Source organism: Narcine bancroftii, chromosome 3, assembly GCF_036971445.1.
Source record: "Narcine bancroftii isolate sNarBan1 chromosome 3, sNarBan1.hap1, whole genome shotgun sequence".
Lineage (NCBI taxonomy): Eukaryota > Metazoa > Chordata > Chondrichthyes > Torpediniformes > Narcinidae > Narcine > Narcine bancroftii.
The window spans coordinates 4349030-4371265 of NC_091471.1; the positions used below are offsets into that span (position 1 = coordinate 4349030).

Consider the following 22236-nt stretch of genomic DNA (forward strand, 5'->3'; position numbering starts at 1 on the left):
CCATGAGGTCATAACCTCTGGATAGGTCTTGCATACATTAAACAAAGGTCCTCTGCCAATCTGACCCTATCACACAACACTGCCCGCACATTAAAGACTGAGAACAAGACACAGCAAAATGTGGAGCATTCCTCATTGACAGGAGCTACCTCTCAACGACGGCGCATGGCAATGATTAAACTCTCACCTCCGCCAATGACCACCACTGCAATGGTCACCTGAAAAATACAACAAAACCAGCAAAAACACAGAAACGCTGGAGGAACTCAGCAGGTCTTGCTGTGCACATAGGAGGTAAAGATACATAACCGATGTTTCGGGCCTGAGCTCCTCTTCAAAGTAGAAGTTCAAACCTCAAAATGAGCACCTTTTACTTCCAACTACTATTACTGGAGCCACTGCTTTTGATTGAGCTTTTCTGTGGTGAACAGCCCCCAACAAATTCAGAGTGAAGCTGCATGCAGGGCATAACAAATCTTCTCTCTCTTCCCATCTACTTCTGCTTTTCTCCCCATTCACCCACTCAGAACCTCGCACATCCTCACCCCCCTCGTTTCCACCCTCTTCTGTCCACATTTCAGCCACAGGATCTGCTCCCCCTTTTCAATGCTTTCTGCTCCAATCTGTTCTCTTTGAAAGGTTTCTATTATATTGCCATCACTGCCTTCTACACTGAGCAGATTTTAGTACTGGAATCCCATTTCCACAACACCCACCAGCCTCCAGCTTAACCCCTTTTTTCTCCTTGCCTTTCCCTTTGTCTGGCATCTGCCAATCTACTGTTTAACTGCCTGCCCAGTCCTAATGCTGGTAATAGACATTAGACAATAGACAATAGACAATAGGAGCTGGAGTAGGCCCTCCGGCCCATCGAGCCAGCACCGCCATTTTACAGATCATGGCTGATCACTACCATCAGTACCCCTTTCCAGCCTTATCCCCATAACCCTTAACTCCTTTGCCCACTAGAGTCTTATCTAACTCTCTTTTGAACATATCAGCGAATCTGCCTCTACCACAGAGCATTCCAGAGATTCACACTTCTCTGGGTAAAAAAATGTTTTCTCATCTCTGTCCTAAAGGGCCTACCCTGTATTCTTAAACTATGCCCTCTGGTCCTCGTCTCCCCCATCATTGGGAACAAGTAATCCGACTTCACCTTGTCTATCCCCCTGATAATTTTGTATACCTCAATCATGTCCCCCCTCATCCTTCTAAACTCCATCGGATACAAGTCCAGTTTTTCTAGCCTTTCAGCATATGTCAACCCCGCCATCCCTGGAACTAACCTTGTAAATCTGCGCTGCACACCCTCTATAGCTAGTATGTCCTTCCTCAAAATTGGAGACCAGAACTGGACGCAATACTCCAGGTGGGGTCTCACCAGGGCCCTGTACAACTGCAGAAGGGCGTCTCTGTTCCTATACTCCAATCCCCTCTTTATGAAAGCCAACATGCTATTAGCCTTCTTCACAGCTTTCTGAACCTGCATGCTAGTCTTCAGTGACCGGTGAACAAGTACACCCAGTTCCATTTGCTCCTCCCCACTCCCTAGCTTGTCTCCATTTAAATAATACTCAGCTTTCCTATTATTGCCCCCAAAATGGATAACCTCACATTTGCTTACATTGAACGTCATCTTCCATTCAGCAGCCCACACCCCCAACCTGTCCAAGACCCTCTGCATTTTCCTGACATCCTCCTCACACCCCACACCGCCACCCAGTTTCGTGTCATCTGCAAATTTACTCAAGTTATTAATAATCCCCTCATCCAAATCATTTACATAAATTACAAACAACTGAGGACCCAATACCAATCCCTGCGGCACTCCACTCGTCACATCCTGCCATCCTGAAAAAGACCCGCTTACCCCAACCCTTTGTTTCCTATTTCTTAACCAATTTCCTATCCATGTCAGCACCTTACCTCCAATACCATGCTCCCTGATCTTGCCCACTAGTCTCCCGTGTGGTACCTTATCAAAGGCCTTCTGGAAGTCCAAATACACCACATCCACTGGCTCTCCCAAGTCCACCCTCTTTGTCACATCCTCGAAAAATTCCAGAAGGTTAGTCAAGCATGACTTACCCTTAAGGAATCCATGCTGACTAGCCCTTATACTATTATTTCTGCCTAAGTGTACAGGTCATAAGTGGCCTGTTAAAGGAGCTAATGGTGTTTGTAAGAAAAATCCTGCAACTGCAAGGCAGCAGGCCACGAGGGTTTGCAGACTCTGGGGAAGCCACAGACAGGAGCTGGACACCAGTAACAGGGAGAGCACCCCCTTGAGAAGGAGAATCAGAGGAGTCGATCCTATAGGATGGTGACCATGGCAGCTGAGGGACACACACAGGCTGGTGGTTGGAGTACACATGGGCTGCTGGAGACTGGCTCATGGGAACCAGGTATTAGAACCAGGATTCGAGAGGGCTCCCAAAGAGCCTCGGGTGCTGAAGGCTTTCTGGCCATGTCGGAGGTTTGGAACTGGAGCTCGGGTTGCCGATGAATCGAACAGTAGTCTGTGCGGCTGCAGGTGTTCTCAGAATCAGAATTTATTGTCATTAATATAATACATCTCAAAAATAAATAAATATTTCAAGAAAATAGGATAAACTACAAAAGTGTCTGAGTTTCATTGTCCGGCTGAGGAGAAGAAGCTGTCGTTGTGCCTTGTCATGGAGGTGAATTCCACAAACACTCAGTGACTCACTTTGCTTCTCTTTCTCATGGTGAGTCTTTGTTTGCCTTATATCAAGCATGATACATTTTAATGTATTATTACCTGACAATAAAACGAGCCTTGAACCTACTGCACCTGTCTCCTAACTCCAGCCTTCAACCTCCCTACCTGTCCATCATTCCTTCATCCCTCCAGTGTAACCAATCCCCTATTGGCCCCTGTCCAAAACCTCCCACCTGTCATCATTAAACTGGCTATCCCTCCTCTACACTCTCAGTTTTGGAGAAGGAATTCAACCAGAAAACGTTGACAATCTTTTTCTCCCACTGATGTTGCATGGCCTGCTGAGTTTCACCAGCAAATTGTTTCTGGCTTGCAATAATTTAGGGTGTGAACGGAATCCTTGTAAGAATTCTTTGATGTTTTCCCCACCACTCCCAACATTAGATCTGGTTCTTCAGAATGATCTGCAAATCATCCAAGAATAAATGCAATTAATAACTTCTCTATCCCTGTGCATTAATGATCCCATACAAGTGAGCAGCTTGTAGATGAGGCAACTGCTCTTATCAGAATCAGGTTTGTGTCATGAACATGTGCCACAAAAGATGTTGTTTTGCGGAAGCAGTATTGTGCATTACAGGTCCAAAAATTGCTATAAATTACAATTCGTAAATGATTAGAACAAAAAGAGAAAAAGAAAAGTGAGGTCGTGTCTGTGGTTCATTGTCCGTTCAGGAATCGGATGGAAGATGGAAAGAAGCTAATTTTGTAGTGTTTGGTGTTTGTCTTCAGGCTCCTGCACCTCCTTCCTGATGAGAACAGTGTGAAGAGAGCATGGCCTAGGTGGTGTAAGGTAAAACATCATGAGATGGGAATGTGTAAGGAATTACCCTGTACAGGGCTGTAACAAGAAGGGGAGGTGTCCTTGTACTCCTGTTAGGTAAAACATCATGAGATGGGAATGTGCAGGGCTGTAACAAGATGTGAATGCATCCTTGTACTTACAAGATAAGAGAGACATTGATGGATTGAGAGGCAGGAAGCTAGCAGGGAAAGGATAGCAACAGTTTTAGTCATTGGACAAGTAATGATATGATGATGTTCTAAGCACATATCCAAGGGTATAAAAAATCACCATTTTGCTGATAACGGCAGAATGCATTCTCCGACTAACATGGTTAGTCGCAAGTGTTACAATCCGGTAATAAAGAACAAAGAACCCTGATTTCGACTCAGCCTGGTGTTTGTCTCACTCATTCATGAACAAAACAGACCTAACAATTTGGTGACCCCGACGTGATGGGTGAGTGAACACTGGACGACGGTTTCTGTTTTTTCTGACAATCATCTCAGCCGGCTGATAAAAAGGTCCAGAGAAGCCTGTTTTAACAAAATTCTCTTTTTTTTTTTTAAATCTTTATGATTGTCAGTAAGAACTGGAGATCGGACAAATTAGACGACCACAATTGAAGGTCGCATGCCAGGATTGTAACACGTAAGTGATTACAGACAAGATAAAAGTCCTTAAGGTGTTTGAATGACATTTATTAAGTGCTTCGCAAGAAACTACTAGAGTTTAAAAGTCTTTATTGTGTCGTTGCAAAGTCCAATAGAGTGAGAAGGTGGTCTATAAACAATTGAGGACCTGAGTTTTCTGCCCTAAACTGGTTATTAAGAGGAGAAATCTCCCACGTGAAGGTTGGGCTTTGAAAGAAAACAAAGGTTCAGGCTTATTGGCCTCAATTGTATCTGAGAGACTGACTTATAAATGTCCGGTAGGTATGATAATGTCTGTACACTTGAGAAGTTAAGAATTTATTTCCCCAATTCGCCGTGGTGGAATACCACAGCAGACACTAGAGACCTTGAGACAACAAAAAAAGTTCTCAGGGACGCCTGCCTGGTGAACAAGAACGACGACAGAAGGCTGCGACAGCTGTGTCCGGATCAGGTAGGAGATATTAATGAAAAAGTTGATAAACTCCTAAGAGACACCCAGTTTATTCGAAATACTTTTGATAAGTTAAATGAGGGTATTCCCAACATCACCAAGGAGATAAAGTTACGTAAATTCATAGATTGGTACAGGGAAACAGGACAAAAGTATAGCCCAAATATTTGGTTTTCTAGTTGTAATTTAACTTTCAGACCCCTTTGGGAAAACAGAGAGTGGAAAACGAGCAATCAGAGTATACAGGACAGTCTGAAGTCAATTGGAGGACAAGACTTAGAGACTGTTCCTTTAAAAGATATTAGTCATCCAGCTTGCAAGGAGACATTTTTAAAAGCAATTTTCGTTGACATAGATCCCCTAAACGGACAAGAACCTAAATTAAAACAGGCATTAGAAAGCGGTCCCGCAGCTATGGCTGTACAGTTGCCTGCTAAGACTTTTGACCAAGTTATTAAGGAAATTAATCAGGAATTAGAGGAGCGAAATACCAGTAATGCGGCATTGGAAAAACAAAAAATGCTCCGAAAATGTGTAGACCGCTGGAGGAAGAGGGGTTGGTTACCCGGGGGCACTGAGATGTTCCTGACAGGTGAGGAAAAAAAAATTTTAAAACGAGGAGGCTTAGATAAGCTGGAAGAAACAAAACACAGAAGGGAAAGGAAAAGTGCCTGTTTCCAGTTTCCAGCCACGAAGTGTCCGGGTTTGCTCTCTCCCTCCCTCTCTCTCTTCTCTCCCCCTCTCTCTCTTCTCCCCCCCTCCTCTCTCACCCACTCCCCCTCCCAATCCCAATCTGTGGCGGTGCTGCCCTGAAATCCCCAGGTTGGGCAGGGCAGAGAAATACAATTTGGTTTTAATTTTGTGCCCACAATTCCAGCTCCGCATCAAATGGGATCCTGTTTTATCCTCTCTCCCTCCCTCTTTCCCGCACCCCCACCATTGCGGGATCAGGGCAGACATTGTGGGCTGACGTGTAGCTCACTCGAGGTGGGAGGGAAGGAAGGAGTGATAGTTCCCAGTGGTGGGAGACCCAATCTGATCCAGACCAGTGATCACAGGATGAGAACCTTTTAAAACCTTTGAAACGAAAGTGTTAATCTGAAGACTTTTCTCCCAGTGGGGCCAGTGCAAGGCATTTTCTCTCTCTATCTCTTGTGCTCTGTGTATCTGCCTCTCTATCTCTTTCTCTCGCTATGCTCTCTCTCTCTCTCTCTCTCTCTCTCTCTCTCTCTCTCTCTCTCTCATAGTCTCTGGATGTATGTGATGTCATGTATGTACTCTGACAATAAATCATTTATAAGTGAGTCTTATACAATTAAACAAAACGGGACACAGAAAACAAAATCTTTAATCGCGAGTCAGCAAAAAAGAGGGTGAGAGACAAGGAGATGCAGTACCGCGATGTCCTAGCTATATTCGAAGAATTTGGTCTCCCTGATAACCCACCTATTATGGCCCCTGTAGAAATAGCTTGTAGACCCCCGCCCTATACATATGTGGAGTCAAAAGGTGCCCCTGGCACCCCAGATGGGATACTGGAGTCACGTCCCTTATATCCAGATATTGAGACACTGGGGTGTGACAAGAACCTCGGGAATAGGGACACATCAGACGAGGTACAGGCCCCTTTAATAAAAATAGAAGGGGGAGTAATAGATGTAGAGACCCCTCTGGAGTCCAAGAAAATAGAAAAGGAGTTAGAGATACAGAAATGGAACATGAAAAAGGTTCAGGATAACATTAAAAACTTAAACAGAGATATTAATGTGCTGGGGCAGATCAGTGAGGATCAAAAAGAATTAATGGTAGGTGTATTTAAGGAAGTGGAAAAGATAACTACAACACTGTCAGGAGAAATTAAAGCTGAAGGAATGGTAATAGGAGTAAAGGACGAAAAGTGTAGTACAGATGAGGAAACGAGATACGATCCACCATGGGAGGAAAGTAGAAGGAAAAGACTCGGGAGGGAGAAAAATAGACATGCCTACCTGGACATAGTTAGGACAAAAGAGAAAGATGTGAAACAACTAAACTATGGCCGAAAAGATTATCTTAGAGATGAACGTGACCAATATACCTTTGACCCTGAGACATTGGAAGCTGATAGGGACAGTGACAGTGACGAAGAAGAGTCAGAACAAGGTGGGATAAATAAATGCATGCCAAGAGTAAAGAAGGAGCAGAAATCCCCAAAAATTGAGATATCAATGCCCATTACTGATCACGGGACGGGGAACTCAAAAATATGTACCCTGGTCACGAATGGACTTAGAGAGTTTAATGAAAAAACTACCTCCGTTGAGTAATGGGGCTAGTCCATGGATTTCTTGTTTTGAGCGAGAAACCTGCCAAGAACAATTAGCACTCGCAGATGTCAGAACTATCATGATAAAATTAAAGGCAGAAGGGGCCCTGAAGCAAATAGAGAGAATTGTAAGAAGCAGTAAATTGGGGGATGAAATAGAATTTAACCCACTTCGGAATAAATTTTGGGAAGCACTTAGAGAAACAATTCCTACACCCTATAGTTTGGATGCCTTGGTAACCCTTCAACTAAAGGAAGGAGAGACTGCACACGAGTATTTCACTCGAGCATGGGACTTATGGGAAACAGGGACTGGAGAAAGACCCGACCACAGCCCCTTAGGAAGGGCTCACTTTCGTAATGGGATAATAAACGGACTACCTGCTACGGTTCAAGCAAAATTAAGGGACATTGTGGGAGTAGAGACAATGTCGGAGGATTTGTGGAAAAGACACCTGACACATGCAATCAAACGACATCGTCAATCAGAGCATGCTAAGTCAGAAAGTGCGTCCCAGAAGGAGGTGGACTAAACAACCGATAAATTGGTGAGAGCCATAGAACATATAGGGGTTAAATTAGCGGCCCAACAGATAGTCCCACAGGTCATGGGGCCAGTGATAAATCCGGGACCCCAAGTAAGAAATGGTTGGGAAAGACAGCTAGGTACAATGTATAGAGGGGAACATGTAGTATGCTGGTACTGCCAAAATCCTGGACACTACCAGCGGAACTGTCCGGAGGCTGGGAGAGCAAGGGGAAAAAGATTACCCTCTATGAGAGGCTATCGGGGAAGAGGAGGAAACTTAAGAGGACAAGCAAGGGGTAGGGGTGGACACATTGATGGGCCCCAGAGAATCGGGGGGTGGCAGAGTGATCAACAAGTCCAGGCACCTCAGTGTAATGACTATATTGAGGAAGGTGCTGAATTTGATTATTGACGGTGCCCAGGAGAATCAAAAATCACGCCTCCCTGGGAGCCACCAAAAATTTGGGGGACGGTAAATGGAGAAAAAATTGAATTTATGGTTGACACAGGGGCAGCAGTTACGACAGTGATTAAAAACCCCCAGGGAGCACATTTTCGGGCAAAACATTATCTACAATAGGATTCTCCGGGATAAGGGAAACACAGCCCTATACAGATAACATCGACATGACATTTGGACAACAAAGGGTTAAAACGCCTGTCCTGGTTGTGCCAAGTTGCCCCATTAATTTATTAGCAAGGGACATTCTTACCAAACTAGGAATAACCATACAATGTTCTGAGAAGGGCCTTCGGTTAACATACCCAGGGGATACAATAAGAAGGGGAGGACAGTTTATAGTAATGACCCCATCTAACGCTTCAGAAGACTCTGTGGAGGTTAGTATTTTCTGGAGTCGGCTACTGTATGATGAACCAGGCCCAGGGCTGATTAAACAGTTTTTTGAGTGGAGGGCCAGTATTCCTCGGTATGGGGATTACCATTATCCACTAGATCCTATGCATGTTACATTAAACTACACCATCCACCCGGACCAGGAATATGAGGAGAGGTGGGACTCTCTAAAAGAAGGGAAGACAGAAACGATACATTGTCCATTTATCTTTGTAGGTAAGGAGGGAATAGCTGCTATGGTTGTCATGACAGAAGAACAAATGGAGTGGTTCTGCTTAGGAGTAGAAAGTGTGCCTCATGTGACCTTGGGTATTGCCAAAGATCATCACGCTCGACAGCTGGGTCCGATGGTAAAGGAAGCGATAGGGTGTGAATACAGGCAGACAGAAATCCCGGGATATTCCACCTCGGAGGGAGGAAAATTTGTCAGACTGAATATTGAAGCATGGGACCAGGTAGTGAATGAGAAAGTAGAAAGAGACCGAGCCATAGAAGGAGAAAATATTGATCACAGAGACTCAGACAAATATCTTTCTAATCTGAGTCCACATATATGGACAACGGGGCCCTATGATGTGGGAGTAATAAAAGGAGAGGTATTTCTAGAATTGGCCAACCCCGGGCAGAAACCAATATGGAGAAAACAATACCGCTTGTCGCCCAGTCAGGAGGAGGGTATTAAAGGAACGATAGAAGGGTTAATGGAGTCAGGGGTTTTAAGGGCGGCACCTGACAGTATGTGGAACACGCCCATCATGCCTGTTCCCAAACAGGGTAGAAAAGACTGGAGGATGGTACACGACCTCCGGGAGATTAACTTGGCTACCAAGACCATCGGGAGACCAGTCCCAGACCCATATGTAGCACTTAGGGCTCTGAGTCCGGAGCACGAATACTATACTGTCATTGATCTGGCAAACGCATTCTTCTGCTTGAAATTAGCTGAGGAATGCCAAGACTGGTTCACTTTCACTTACCAAGCACATCGGTACACATACACTAGATTACCTCAGGGTTATAAGGACAGTCCAGGACTGTTCAATCAGGCCCTTAGCGAAATCCTAATGAAATTAAAGCTCCCGGAAGATGTTACACTGATTCAGTATGTAGACGACCTAATATTAGCAGGGAAAACGCCACATGAGTGCCTGACAGGGACAGCAGTTTTACTCAAGGGGTTAGGCGAGGCTGGATTTAAAGTAAAAAGGTCGAAATGTCAGGTCGGAAGGAGGGTGGTAACTTTCCTAGGAAGACTCGTGGGTAAAAACGGTACGGCCATGTCTGAGGCACATAGAGAAATGATACTAGGGTATCGAAAACCTACTACAGTACAAGACATGCGAGGGAGGCACAGGGAGAGAACATGGTGTCGGAGACCTCTCCTATCAAATGATTGGAGTGTCTATTAATGGAAAAGATCCTTGGGGAGTGGTGAGATTCGACTTATAAACATACACAAAGGACATAATTAAACCCACTTCGAAAGAGGGGGAAGTGAGAAAATTCGACAGTACGAAGATGTCCAGGGGAGAGAAGATAGCAATTGAGACAGGTATTGATGAGTCAAACTCCTGGATAGATCAGATGGGTAAATATGCGGACCAAGCAGGGTATGGGAACTGCTGGGTCTGTGCCCGAGGAAGGCCATTATTACGGATGAGCAGATCAATTTTTGAGGAGACAGATGCTATGGACTGCGCCTTGAACCTAATGTCAGAATCCAACCCACTGAATAGGTGTCTGATATGGGAACAGACGTTTCCCATAGCTCCGGCTAATGTAGCTCCCCCTGTCTTTAGATCCACAGGCATAACTAATGTTACTTGTTTTGCCAACAACAACACAGCAGCGCACGTTTTCCATGTGGGTTGGCTGCCCAGCGACTCGTGCAGGACTCATGTTGATCTCTCACATAGCAGTAGTGCAACCCGCTTGACCCAGGCTAGGGCGGATATTTGGTGGTTTTGTGGAGGAAGAGTGCTGTACAACTGGCTCCCCGCTAACTGGGATGGTCGGTGTGCTCTAGTAACCCTTAATGCGCCAGTGCTGATTGTCAAAAGGCAGGAGGGAGACGAGGATTCCCTAGAATTGCGCCACACAGAGAGTTGGCTGTGGAGAAAAAGGAGGAGTGTTGGACTCTTGGGGCCGGGAGGAAGGAACCCTGATGGGGTATGGATTGATGCCATTGGCCAAGCCCGGAATATTCCGGACGAATTTAAATTAGCCGATGAGATTGCAGCTGGGTTTGAAAGCTTTCCTGTTTTTAGTGCAATTTTTCCCATCACTGTAAATAAGAATGTTAATAGGATCAACCTTATTCACTATAATGTCCAGCGCCTTGCAAATTTGACCAGGGACGTTGTTGAGGCAATACATCAACAACTGTCAGAAACTTCCCTTATGACACTTCAGAATGGGATAGCGATTGATATGGTCCTGGCAGAGAAAGGTGGAGTGTGTGCTATGTTTGGAGATCTATGCTGCACTTCTATCTCTAATAACACAGGGCCAGATGGATCACTCACTAAGGGGTTAACGAAACTTAGGGCATTGGCGAAAGAATTAAAAGCCCAGTCTGGAGTCTCCAATCCTGTTTTATCCTGGTTACAGGGAGTGTTTGGGAGATGGAGCACTTTGTTAGGACAACTTTTGCTGGGTTTGTTCATTTCTGTATCAATTTTTATCACTTGTGGCTGTTGTTGTATTCCATGCATTCGAACGCTGGTCACGAGGACCATAGAGAGAGCCTTTGCTGACCGTGATGAACTGCCTCCGAAATATCAAGCTGTGCAGGCTGTGGAGCAAGACTATCTCACATTACAGGAGGCGGAGAAAGTTGCTGAGATCGATCTGGAGTCTGAAGGGGAATGTGATGGGAAGGAGGGATTGTGAATTAGATTGTTACACATATAATTTTAACCTTGCTTGTAACCTAAATATTATAACCTTGATTGTAGAACAAATATTATAACATTGATTGTAACACAAACATTATTAATCAGATTGTAGAACAAGTATTATGAATTAGATTGTAGACCATATGTTAACTTGGGAATTTACTAATGTACGGGGGGTTAGCTAGTTTTTTGCTTGGGGGCAAATGGGATGAAACTTGTAAACGGGCAATGGGATCGGGGTGACGGATGGGGGGTGTACGCAAAGGAGGGTTGGGGGAGCCCTCGCCCACCAGCCGAACTGCCCTGTGAACAGAACCCGTATAGAGCTTGGCAATAATAGGCGAACTAATGTAACGCGGTGGTAGCATAGTCAGGGCGAGATTGTCCTCTAAAGAGGACAAAGGAGGGATTGTAAGGTAAAACATCATGAGATGGGAATGTGTAAGGAATTACCCTGTACAGGGCTGTAACAAGAAGGGGAGGTGTCCTTGTACTCCTGTTAGGTAAAACATCATGAGATGGGAATGTGCAGGGCTGTAACAAGATGTGAATGCATCCTTGTACTTACAAGATAAGAGAGACATTGATGGATTGAGAGGCAGGAAGCTAGCAGGGAAAGGATAGCAACAGTTTTAGTCATTGGACAAGTAATGATATGATGATGTTCTAAGCACATATCCAAGGGTATAAAAAATCACCATTTTGCTGATAACGGCAGAATGCATTCTCCGACTAACATGGTTAGTCGCAAGTGTTACAATCCGGTAATAAAGAACAAAGAACCCTGATTTCGACTCAGCCTGGTGTTTGTCTCACTCATTCATGAACAAAACAGACCTAACAGTGGTGAGGCTCTTTGAGGATAGAAGCTGTTTTCTTCAGACACTGCTACTTCAAGATGTCCACAATGAAGTGAAGACTGATGCCCATAATGGCTATAGCTGAGCTTACAACCATCTGCAGCCATTTTTGTCCTGTGTATTGGCGCCTCCATACCAGAAAGTGATGCAACCAGCCAGAATGCTCTCCACGGTAGAAATTTGTTGACATACCAAATCTCCTCAAACTCCTAATAGCGAGTCTTCATGATTACATTGACATGATGGCCTCAGGATAGATTTTCTGAGATGTTGACATTCAGGAATTTGAAGTTCCTTACCTTCTCAACTGCTGAGCACTCGATGAGGACTGACTTGCATTCTCTTGGTTTCCCCTTCCTGAAATCCATAATCAATTCCTTATCAGGGAAGGGCAAGCCTTCACCAGTGAAACCATAGAGCATTGCAGCACTAGAAATGGGTCCTTTGGTCCTTCTAGTCTGTGCTGAACTATTATCCTGCCTGATTGCACTGTCCATTTCTCTCTATACCCCTCTCATCCATGTAGCTGTCCAAATTTTTCTGAAATATTAAAACTGAGCCTTCATGGTGGTAACATAGTCCATTCTCCTGTCATGATACGCTGCTGCTATGTCCCTGAACAATATGTTAAACATTGCCAAAACACACATTGCTGGCATCAGCAAGTCAGCTCAATGTATAACAATTACAAAGAATTTCAACAACAATTAACTTGTTGCTTTTTTACTTTAAAAAAATGAATTGAAGCAAGGACTTTTAAAACTCAACTTATCAAGCAGTCCGAACCGGAGTACACGAAGAACGAGACACAAACTACTCATACAAACCCTCCCGTGACTCTACTCTTTACTTATCAAAAATATTTATTTATTTTAATATTTGTGTAGACATACTGTGTATTTGTATCATTTGTCTGCATATGTGTTTGCAGTGTTTTGCAATGAGGACTGGAGAATGTTGTTTCATCAGTTTGCACTTTTACAATCGGATAATAAATAAGTTTAAACTTGAACTTGAAAGGTCAGGCATGGGCTGATAAGGAGCAGGTAACATTAGCACCATGGAAGTACTGGGCAATGACTACCTCTAACAAAACAGTCTACCAACCGTGCTTAATATTCAAGGAGGGTAGGGTGGTGGTATCACCACTGGCCGGAGACTCATCTAAACCAACCAAGAGCAATACAGAGGTTGGTTATGCTTTGGTGAGTGATTCTCCTCTTTTCACGCCAAAGCTTTTTCACTATATTTGATAAGATCACAAGAAATAGGAGCAGATTTACTGGGATATTTACTCAGGAACTGAGTTACAAGGAAAGGTTAAACAGGTTAGGACTTTATTCCCTGGAGTGTAGAAAAATGAGGAGAGATCTGAGCGAGGTATTTAAAATTATGAGGGAGACAGACAGAGTAGGAACATAGGAACATAGGAAGTAGGAACAGGAGGAGGCCAAAAATGGCCCATCGAGCCTGCTCCGCCATTCAATACAATCATGGCTGATCTAATTTATGACCTAACTCCACCTACCTGCCTTCTCCCCATATCCCCTAATTCCTCTATCATGTAAAAATTTATCTAACCGAATTTTAAATATGTTTAATGAGGCAGCCTCAACCACTTCCCTGGATAGAGAATTCCAAACAATCACTACTCTCTGGGAAAAACTATTTTTCCTCATCTCTGTCCTAAATCTACTCCCCTGAATCTAGAGACTGTGTCCTCTCGTTTTAGTTTCCCCGGCCAGTTCAAAACACCTTCCTACATCTATCCTATCTATACCCTTCATAATCCTATATGTTTCCATAAGATCTCCTCTCATTCTTCTGAACTTGAGCGAATACAATCCTAGACGATTTAATCTTTCATCATGTCAACCCCTTCATCCCAGGGATCAACCTAGTAAACCTCCTCTGGACCGTCTCCAAAGCCGTAGATCCTTGCTCAAATATGGAGACCAGAACTGGACACAGTACTCCAGGTGCGGTCTCACCAGTACCTTATATGTAGGTCGGCTTTTTCCACTGAGATACAAACCAGAGGACATGGGTTAAGAGTGAAAGGGGCGAAGGTTTATGGGGAACATGAGGGGGAACTTCTTCACATTGTGAAATGAGTTTCCAGCTGAGGTAGTGAATGCAGAGGCATATGGAGGACTATGGACTGGGTGCAGGTCAGTGGGACTAGGCAAAAAAAATGGTTCGGGCTGTGAGTTGGAGGAGGCGGCGACTGGAGTTTGGGCGACTATCTGCAGGTGGAGGAGCTTGGAGAGAGTGAGGGTGTTAATTGGCCAAGGGAACAATAAAAGGAGAGTGAGTATAAGGGAGTGGCCCAGTGAAGGAGTGGGTCTTTGAGGCTTTGGCTTGTGAGGCTTAGGTGAGCAGAGGCTGAGGACGAGCGTGCTGGACTAAAGGTAAGGCATTCAGAGTTAATTTAATATATATGCTTATTTTTTTACTTTGTAAGGTGTGAGGAGAATGAGGCAGGATGAGTGTAAGGGCACTTTTCTGCTCTCAGTGTCATATCTGGGAGTCATGGAGTCTTCACGTCTTCCGGACTTCCATGTGTGCACAAAGTGGGCTGAGCTGCAGTGTCTAAGGGACCGAGTCAGGGAACTTGAGTTGCAGCTCGATGACCTCTCTCTGGTTAGGGAGAGTGAAGCCATCACGGACGAGGAGTGTGGCCTGAAGGACCGGGTCAAGGAACTTGAGCTGCAGCTCAATGTCCTCTCTCTGGTTAGGGAGAGTGAGGCCATCACGGACAAGGAGTGTGGCCTGAAGGACCGGGTCAAGGAACTTGAGCTGCAGCTCGATGTCCTCTCTCTGGTTAGGGAGAGTAAGGCCATCACGGACAAGGAGTGTGGCCTGAAGGACCGGGTCAAGGAACTTGAGCTGCAGCTCGATGACCTCTCTCTGGTTAGGGAGAGTGAGGCCATCACGGACAAGAGCTACAGACAGTTGGTCGCACAGGGGCCATGGGAGGAGCGGCAGTGGGTTACCGTTAGGAGGAGGAAAGGGAGGGGTCAGGTTCATGTGCAAGCACCCAAGTTTGTAATCTTCAGAAATCGGTACTCCACCTTGAGAACTGAGGAGGGGGATATTCAGACTATGGTGGGCAGAGGTGTGGTGTCAACCTCTATGACCCAGAAAGGTAGGGATAAAAGGAAAATGGCGATAGTTATAGGGGATTCAATGGTTAGGAGGACAGACAGAGGTTTTTGTGGACGCGATAAGAAAAACTGGATGGTGGCTTGCCTCCCTGGTGCCAGGGTCCAGGATGTGACTATGTGCATTCAGAACATCCTAAAACGGGAGGGTGAGGAGCCTGAGGTTGTGGTACATGTTGGTACCAATGATGTTGGAAGGAAGAAGGAAGTGGTCCTGCAGAATGAGTATAGGGAGTTGGGTAGGGAGCTTAAAAGGAAGACCACTAAGAGGGTAATCTCTGGATTGCTTCCTGTGCCACGTGACAGTGAGGGCAGAAATAGAATTAGGTGGAGGTTAAATGCATGGCTAAAGGGATGGAGTAACAGACAGGGTTTCAAGTTCTTGGACCACCGGGACCTTTTTTTGGGGAAGATGGTACCTATATCGTAATGATGGGTTACATCTTAATCCCAGAGGGACCAGCCTCCTGGCAGGGGCTGTCGGGGGGGGGATTTAAACTAGTATGGTTGGGGTCAGGGTTTCAAGTTAGGCAGGACAGCAGGGTGAGGGTTTGTAGGCTAAGGAAAGATACGTTTGAATAATTTGAGGGAGAAAAAGCAGGAAGTAGTAAAAAGATATTGTAGTGAAAATTGTGAGAATGGAAGAGAGGAGGATAGGGAGAAGGTAGGATGTAGGAGATCCCTGAGATGTATTTATTTTAATGCAAGAAGCATAGTAAGGAAGCTGGATGAGCTGAAGGTGTGGATTGACATGTGGCATTATGATGTTGTGGCCATTAGCGAGACGTGGTTGAAGGAAAGTTGTGACTGTCAGTTGAATGTTTCAGGATTTCGCTGCTTTCAATGAGACAGAGTTGGTGGATTAAGTGGGGGAGGTGTGGCATTACTTGTCAGGGAGGATATTACAGCAATGCTGAGGCAAGATGGACGGAGGGCCCGTCGAGGGAGGCAGTGTGGGTAGAGCTGAAAAATAAGAAGGGTGAGGTTACTATTATGGGGGTGTATTATAGGCCTCCAAATGGGGAAAGGGAACTAGAAGAGCAAATGTGCAAGGGAATAGGTGAGATGTGCAGGAGAAATACGGTGGTGTTGGTTGGGGATTTCAATTTTCCAAACATAGATTGAGAAACGCAGTAAGTAAAAGGGCAGGATGGTTCAGTACTTATGCATTGTGTTCAGGGTTGCTTTTTGCAGCAATATGTTGAGATGCCAACTAGAGGGGGAGCGGTGTTAGATCTGTTATTTGGGAATGAAATAGGGCAGGTGACGGAGGTAAGCATGGGAGAGAACTTTGGATCCGGTGATCATGGGTCCATTAGCTTTAGCTTAATGATGGAAACGGATAGGTTGGGTCCGAGGTTGAAGGTCTTCGAGTGGGGGGAGGCCAGATTTAGAAAAATGTGAAGGGATTTGTAGAGTTGTGTGGGCTGATCTTTTTGCCGGAAAGGATGTAGAGGAAATTTGGGGGGCATTTAGGGGTGAGAGATTGAGAGCACAGGATCTTTATGTTCCAGTCAGGCCGAAGGGGAAGACTAAAGGTTCGAGGGAGCCATGGTTTTCTGGTGAAATTAAGAAGTTGGTTCGGGACAAGAGGGAGGCCTATATCAAATATAAAAAACAAGGGATTGAGGAGATGTATGGTCGTTACTTAGATTGCAGGAAGAACCTTAAGAGGGAAATTAGAAAGGCAAAAAGAAGATATGAGGAGTCCATAGCTAATAAGGTGAAGGTGAATCCTAAGGGTTTTTACAGATATGTGAACAGTAAAAGGGGGTTAAGGATAGAATAGGTCCACTGGATGAACTATGTCTGGAACCGTATGAGATGGGAGAAATATTGAACGATTTTTTCTCGTCGGTATTCACAAGGGAAAGGGACATTGGGATATACGAGATAAGAGAGGCAAAGGGCTTAGTTATGGAAAGGATAGGGATTAGTAAAGCAAGAGTTTTGGAGCTTCTAGGGTCAATTAAGGTAGATAAGTCTCCTGGTTCCTGATGGGATTTTTCCCAGGAGGTCAGGGAACAAATAGCGGGGGCACTGACAGTGATTTTTCAAAGATCACTGGAGGTTGGGTTGGTACCACAGGATTGGAGGGTTGCAAATGTTGTTCCATTGTTCAAAAAAGGCATTAGGTGTAGGCCAAGTAATTATTAGCCAGTAAGATTGACTTCGGTGGTGGGGAAGGTTATGGAGGGTATGCTTCGAGATAGTACATACGCATATCTGGATGGGCAGGGGTTGATTAGGGGCACTCAGCATGGGTTTGTAAAAGGAAAGTCATGTTTGACGAACCTTGTTGAGTTTTTTGGGGAAGTGACAGAAAAGATGGATGAAGGTAGAGCAGTGGATGTGACCTATTTGGATTTTAGTAAGGCTTTTGATAAGGTTCCGCATGGAAGGTTAATAAGGAAGGTTCAGTCACTAGAAATTAGTAGAGAGATTGTTCAGAGGTGGCTGGGAGATAGACAGCAAAAATTCATGATCGACAACTATCTGTCCAGTTGGAAGCCTATGACAAGCGGGGTGCCTCAGGGATCAGTGCTGGGTCCCTTGTTGTTTATCATTTATATTAATGATTTAGAGGAGGATGTGGTTAACTGTGTAAGCAAATATGCGGATGATATGAAAATAGGGGGAGTGGTGGATAGTGAGGTAGATTTTTTTGGATTACAGAAGGATTTGGTTTGTTTGGAAGAGTGGGCTGAAAGATGGCAGATGGAATTCAACGTAGACAAGTGTGAGGTGTTGCATTTTGGTAAAAATAACCTGAATAGGACATACAGTTAAGGGAAGGGCATTGAGGCATGCAGAGGAGCGAAGAGACCTGGGGGTTATGGTACAGAGTTCACTGAAGGTGGATTCCCATGTAGACAGGGTGGTTAAGAAGGCATATGGTATGCCGGCCTTCATAAATCATAGTGTAGAGTATAGGAGCTGGGAGGTGATGCTGCAGCTGTTTAAGCCATTGGTGAGGCCGGTTTTGGAGTACTGTGCTCAATTCTGGTCTCCAAATTATAGAAAGGATAGAAATAAGGTGGAGAGGGTGCAGAGAAAGTTTACAAGGATGTTGCCTGGCTTGCAGCATCTGGATTACAGGGAGAGATTAAGGAAACTGGGACTTTATTCATTGGAACGTAGACGAATGAGAGGGGACTTGACAGAGGTATTTAAAATTATGAAAGGAATAGATAGACTAGACATAAACATACTCTTTCCCCTGAGGGCATGGGAGGTTGGATCAAGAGGCCATGAGTTAAGGGTAAGGGGACAACAGTTTAGGAGAAATATTAGAGGTGGCTTTTTCACTCAGTGAGTGGTGGCAGAATGGAATTAACTTCCAAATGAGATAGTTGTGTCAGGGTCCCTTCTGTCATTTAAGAGAAGGTTGGATGTGTACATGGAGGTGAAGGGACTGGAGGATTATTGGCGGTGAGCGGGAGGTTTGAGCTAGTGGAGTTATTCTAGTGAACTGGTACACACTCGAAAGGCCGACATGGCCTGTTTCCTCTCCATAAATGGTTATCTATGGTTCAGCAGACTAGAAAGGCTAAAGGGGCCTGTTTCTGTGCTATAGGGGTCTATGGTTCTCGGGGACAGCCATCAAATCTGTGCAACCTGTTCTGCCATTAAATAAAATCTGGCCATGAACTCAGCTCCACTTACCTGGCTTTTCCCCCATATCCCCTAATTCTCCTTTTCTGCAAAGATCTATTGGTGTCTTATGCACAGTTAATGAGGCACCATTAGAGAATTCTAATGGTCGAGACCATATTTGGAATATTCTGTTCCGTTCCAGTCAACTCCTAGGAAGGATGTGGAAGTCATGAAGAGGTCTGAATCAGAATCAGAATTTATTGTCACGTCAGATGTGCTGAAAACTTGTGTTTTGTTGCAGGTGCAAAAAATTGGTACAAGTTACATTTTTAAAAATAAATAAATTGGTGCAAGAAGAAGAGAAAAAGTGAGGTAGTGACTGTGGTTTGGGGAGATTAACCAAGAGGATGCCTGGATGGCAGAACGTGTCTTATGAGGCAAGGACTTTTCTCTGGGGCGAAGGACGAGAGATGACATAATAGAAGTCTACATCATTATGAGGCACAGATAGGATGGATAGCCAGCACCATTTTCATGGGCAAGCATAGCGAACACCAGAGGACATCTGTGCAAGGTGAGGGAAGTAAAGTGTAGGAGAGGCATCAAGTTTTTTTTACACACAGAGTAGTGAGTGCCTGGAATGTATTGCCAGCGGTGGCGGTGGAGGCTGGTACAATAGGGGCATTTAAAAGACTCTTAGACAGGCACATGGATATTTGAAAAATAGAGGGTTATGGGGGTAAGGTATGGAAGGTTCAGTTGGTTGAGTAACTTCTATCAGTTAGCACAACATCGTGGGCTGAAGGGCATGTACTGCGCTGTAATATTCTATGGTCTAGAATTCCACAGATTCACAATTCTATGGGAAAACAGTTCCCATTCCTCCTCATCTCTGTTCTGGGACTTCTCCACCGAATCTTGAAACTCTGTCCGCTGGTTCTAGTATCCAGTGGACACAACATTCCTGCCTCTATTTTATCCGTCCTTTTCATCATTTTACATGTCTCTGGAGGATCCCCTCTGAATATCAGCAAGTACGGCTCCAGGTGACTCAAGGCATGAGTGGGGATCGTGGTGGAATGTTCTCCACATGCCCAAGACAAAGTGTATTCTCTAACAGAATCTAATGATCAACAAAACAATGTGTTCTGGAGGAACTTAGTGGTCAAGTAGCTTCAGTGGAGGGAGGAGAAAGAACATTGACAGTTCAGGTCAAGATCCTTCATTAATACAATGATCGCGCTTGATTGGACCATCACTCCCTCCATCATGGTATACAGTGGTTGCACATGCAGACTCTAAAAAGATGCATTTAATTACCCATCAAACTCTTAATTTGTGACCTTACCACCAGCGACAAGGGCAACAGAGCACAACGAACACCGCCATTTGCAAGTTCTCCTTCAGCCCAATAATACCAGTCACTTTTCATCCCTGGGTCCAATTCCTGGAACCCTCTCCCAATCCACAGTGGGAGCATCTTCACAAGAATACCTGCAATGGTTCAAGGCTATTTAAGGATGGGTAATAAATGCTGCCTTTACGAATGAAGCCCAGATCCCCCACCCCCCAAAAGGGGCAGAATGGTTAGCATCGCAGTTAGCGTGACACCATTACAGTGCCAAAGACCCAGGTTTGAATCTGGCGCTGTTGTAAGGAGTTTGTACGTTCTCCTCATGTCTGCGTGGGTTTCCTCTGTGTGCTCTGGTTTCCTCCCACCCTCCAAAACATATGGGGATTGTAGGTTTATATAGGTGTAATTGGGAAGCACGGATTTAAATGGGCAGAAATGGCTTCTACCGTGCTATAAATACAAAAAAAATAACAAGATAAAATCTCTATCAAAACCCAAGATTAATCCAAATACCTGCAGTCCTTCAATAAGAATAACCATACATCCATGATGCTTCTGAGAAGAGACATGTAAACATATTTTTCGGAGATATTTGCACAGTGAAACAGTCTGTCAATGGTAAATATCTCTGGGTTCATGGATTTGCAGCTTTGGACACATTGCGGAAGAATTGATATTTAAAGAAAAATCAGCAAAAATTTATCTCATGTCTCATTCTCGAATGTGGACAGGTACATGGATGGAAGAGGTATGGAGAGCTATGGACTGCGTGCAGATCAATGGGAAGGACGAAGCAAAAAAAAATGGTTTGGCACGGACTAGAAGGGCTGAAGAGGCCAGTTTCTGTGCTGTAATGTTCTATGGTTCCATGTTCCAATCCCCACTACACGATTTGGAAGGATTGTTTCCCATGGTAGGGGAGTCAAGGATAAGAAGGCACAACTTCAGGATTAAAACAAATGTGGAGGAATTTTTTTAGCCAGAAAGTAGTAAATCTCTGGAATTTGCTATCACGGGTGGCTATGGAGGCCAGGCCATTAAGGCAGAGATTGATAGGTATTTGAATAGTCAGGGCGTCAAAGGTTATGGGGAGAAGGCAGGGGAGTGGGGCTGAGCGGGAGAATGAATCAGCTCATGATGGAATGGACTCAATAGGCTGAATGGCTACTTCTGCTCCTGTATCATATGGTCCTTATGATTGAGGAAAACAAATGCTCCTGGCTTAAGACCAGGGTAGGAGCTAAAAATGAAAAAAGCAATTTGATCGAACATCTCAGAGAGGTACTCTTGATAATAGATCCATGACTTTGGCTGTGAGGAAGTACTGCACAGACTAACAGAAGGATGAAAAGTTAGTACTGAAGTCAATAGATGTGAATAGAAATTAGTGTTGCAAAATTGTGAAAGTATACCTGACATCCTGAATGGCATCAAAATTTTCTCATTGGTATCCGGGTGCAAAACAGCCTTGAAACAAAGCAAAAGAAGAGTTAAGAACACTACAGAAAATGTCTTTCAATCGGAAGGAAAGACAGCAAACACTAAATGACAGCATAGAAACAGGGCCTTCAGTCCATCGAGTCTGGATTGAACTATTTTTTTCTGCCTAGTTCCATTGACTTGCACCCAGACCATATCCATTCATGCCCCTCCTATCCATGTACCTATCCAAATTTTTCTTAAATGGCAAATTTGAGCCTGCATTCACACTTCAGTTGGCAACTCATTCTACATGCTCATCCCTCTCTGGATGAAGAAATTCCCCCTTAAACAACTCACCTTTCACTTTTGACCTATGATCTCTCATTCTTGTCTCACCCAACCTAAGTGGGAAAAGCCTGCTTGCATTTACTCTACCTGTACTCCTCACAATTTTAAATACTTCAATCAAATCTCCCTTCATTCTTCTACGCTCCAGGGAATAAAGTCCTAACCTGTTTAACCTTTCCCTGTAACTCTCTTCTCAAGTCCTGTGCAGTGAACATCCTCATAATTTTTTTCTGTTCTTTCAGTCTTATTAATGTCTATCCTTTAGTG

General features: G+C 44.5%; 1 protein-coding gene across 5 annotated transcripts in view; it reads right to left on the reverse strand.

Annotated features, from left to right (window-relative positions):
* The window catches only part of LOC138756945 (sideroflexin-5-like), a 309487-nt gene that overhangs the window by 216963 nt on the left and 70288 nt on the right, over window positions 1-22236 (reverse strand). For 4 of the 5 annotated variants that reach the window (XM_069923412.1, XM_069923411.1, XM_069923409.1 and 1 more), the window contains exon 5: window positions 21612-21666. In XM_069923412.1, coding sequence (XP_069779513.1) covers window positions 21612-21666 — 55 coding nt within the window. Of the gene's footprint in view, window positions 1-12383; window positions 12597-21611; window positions 21667-22236 lie in introns of those variants that run through there. The other variant, XM_069923413.1, reaches the window with a different exon arrangement.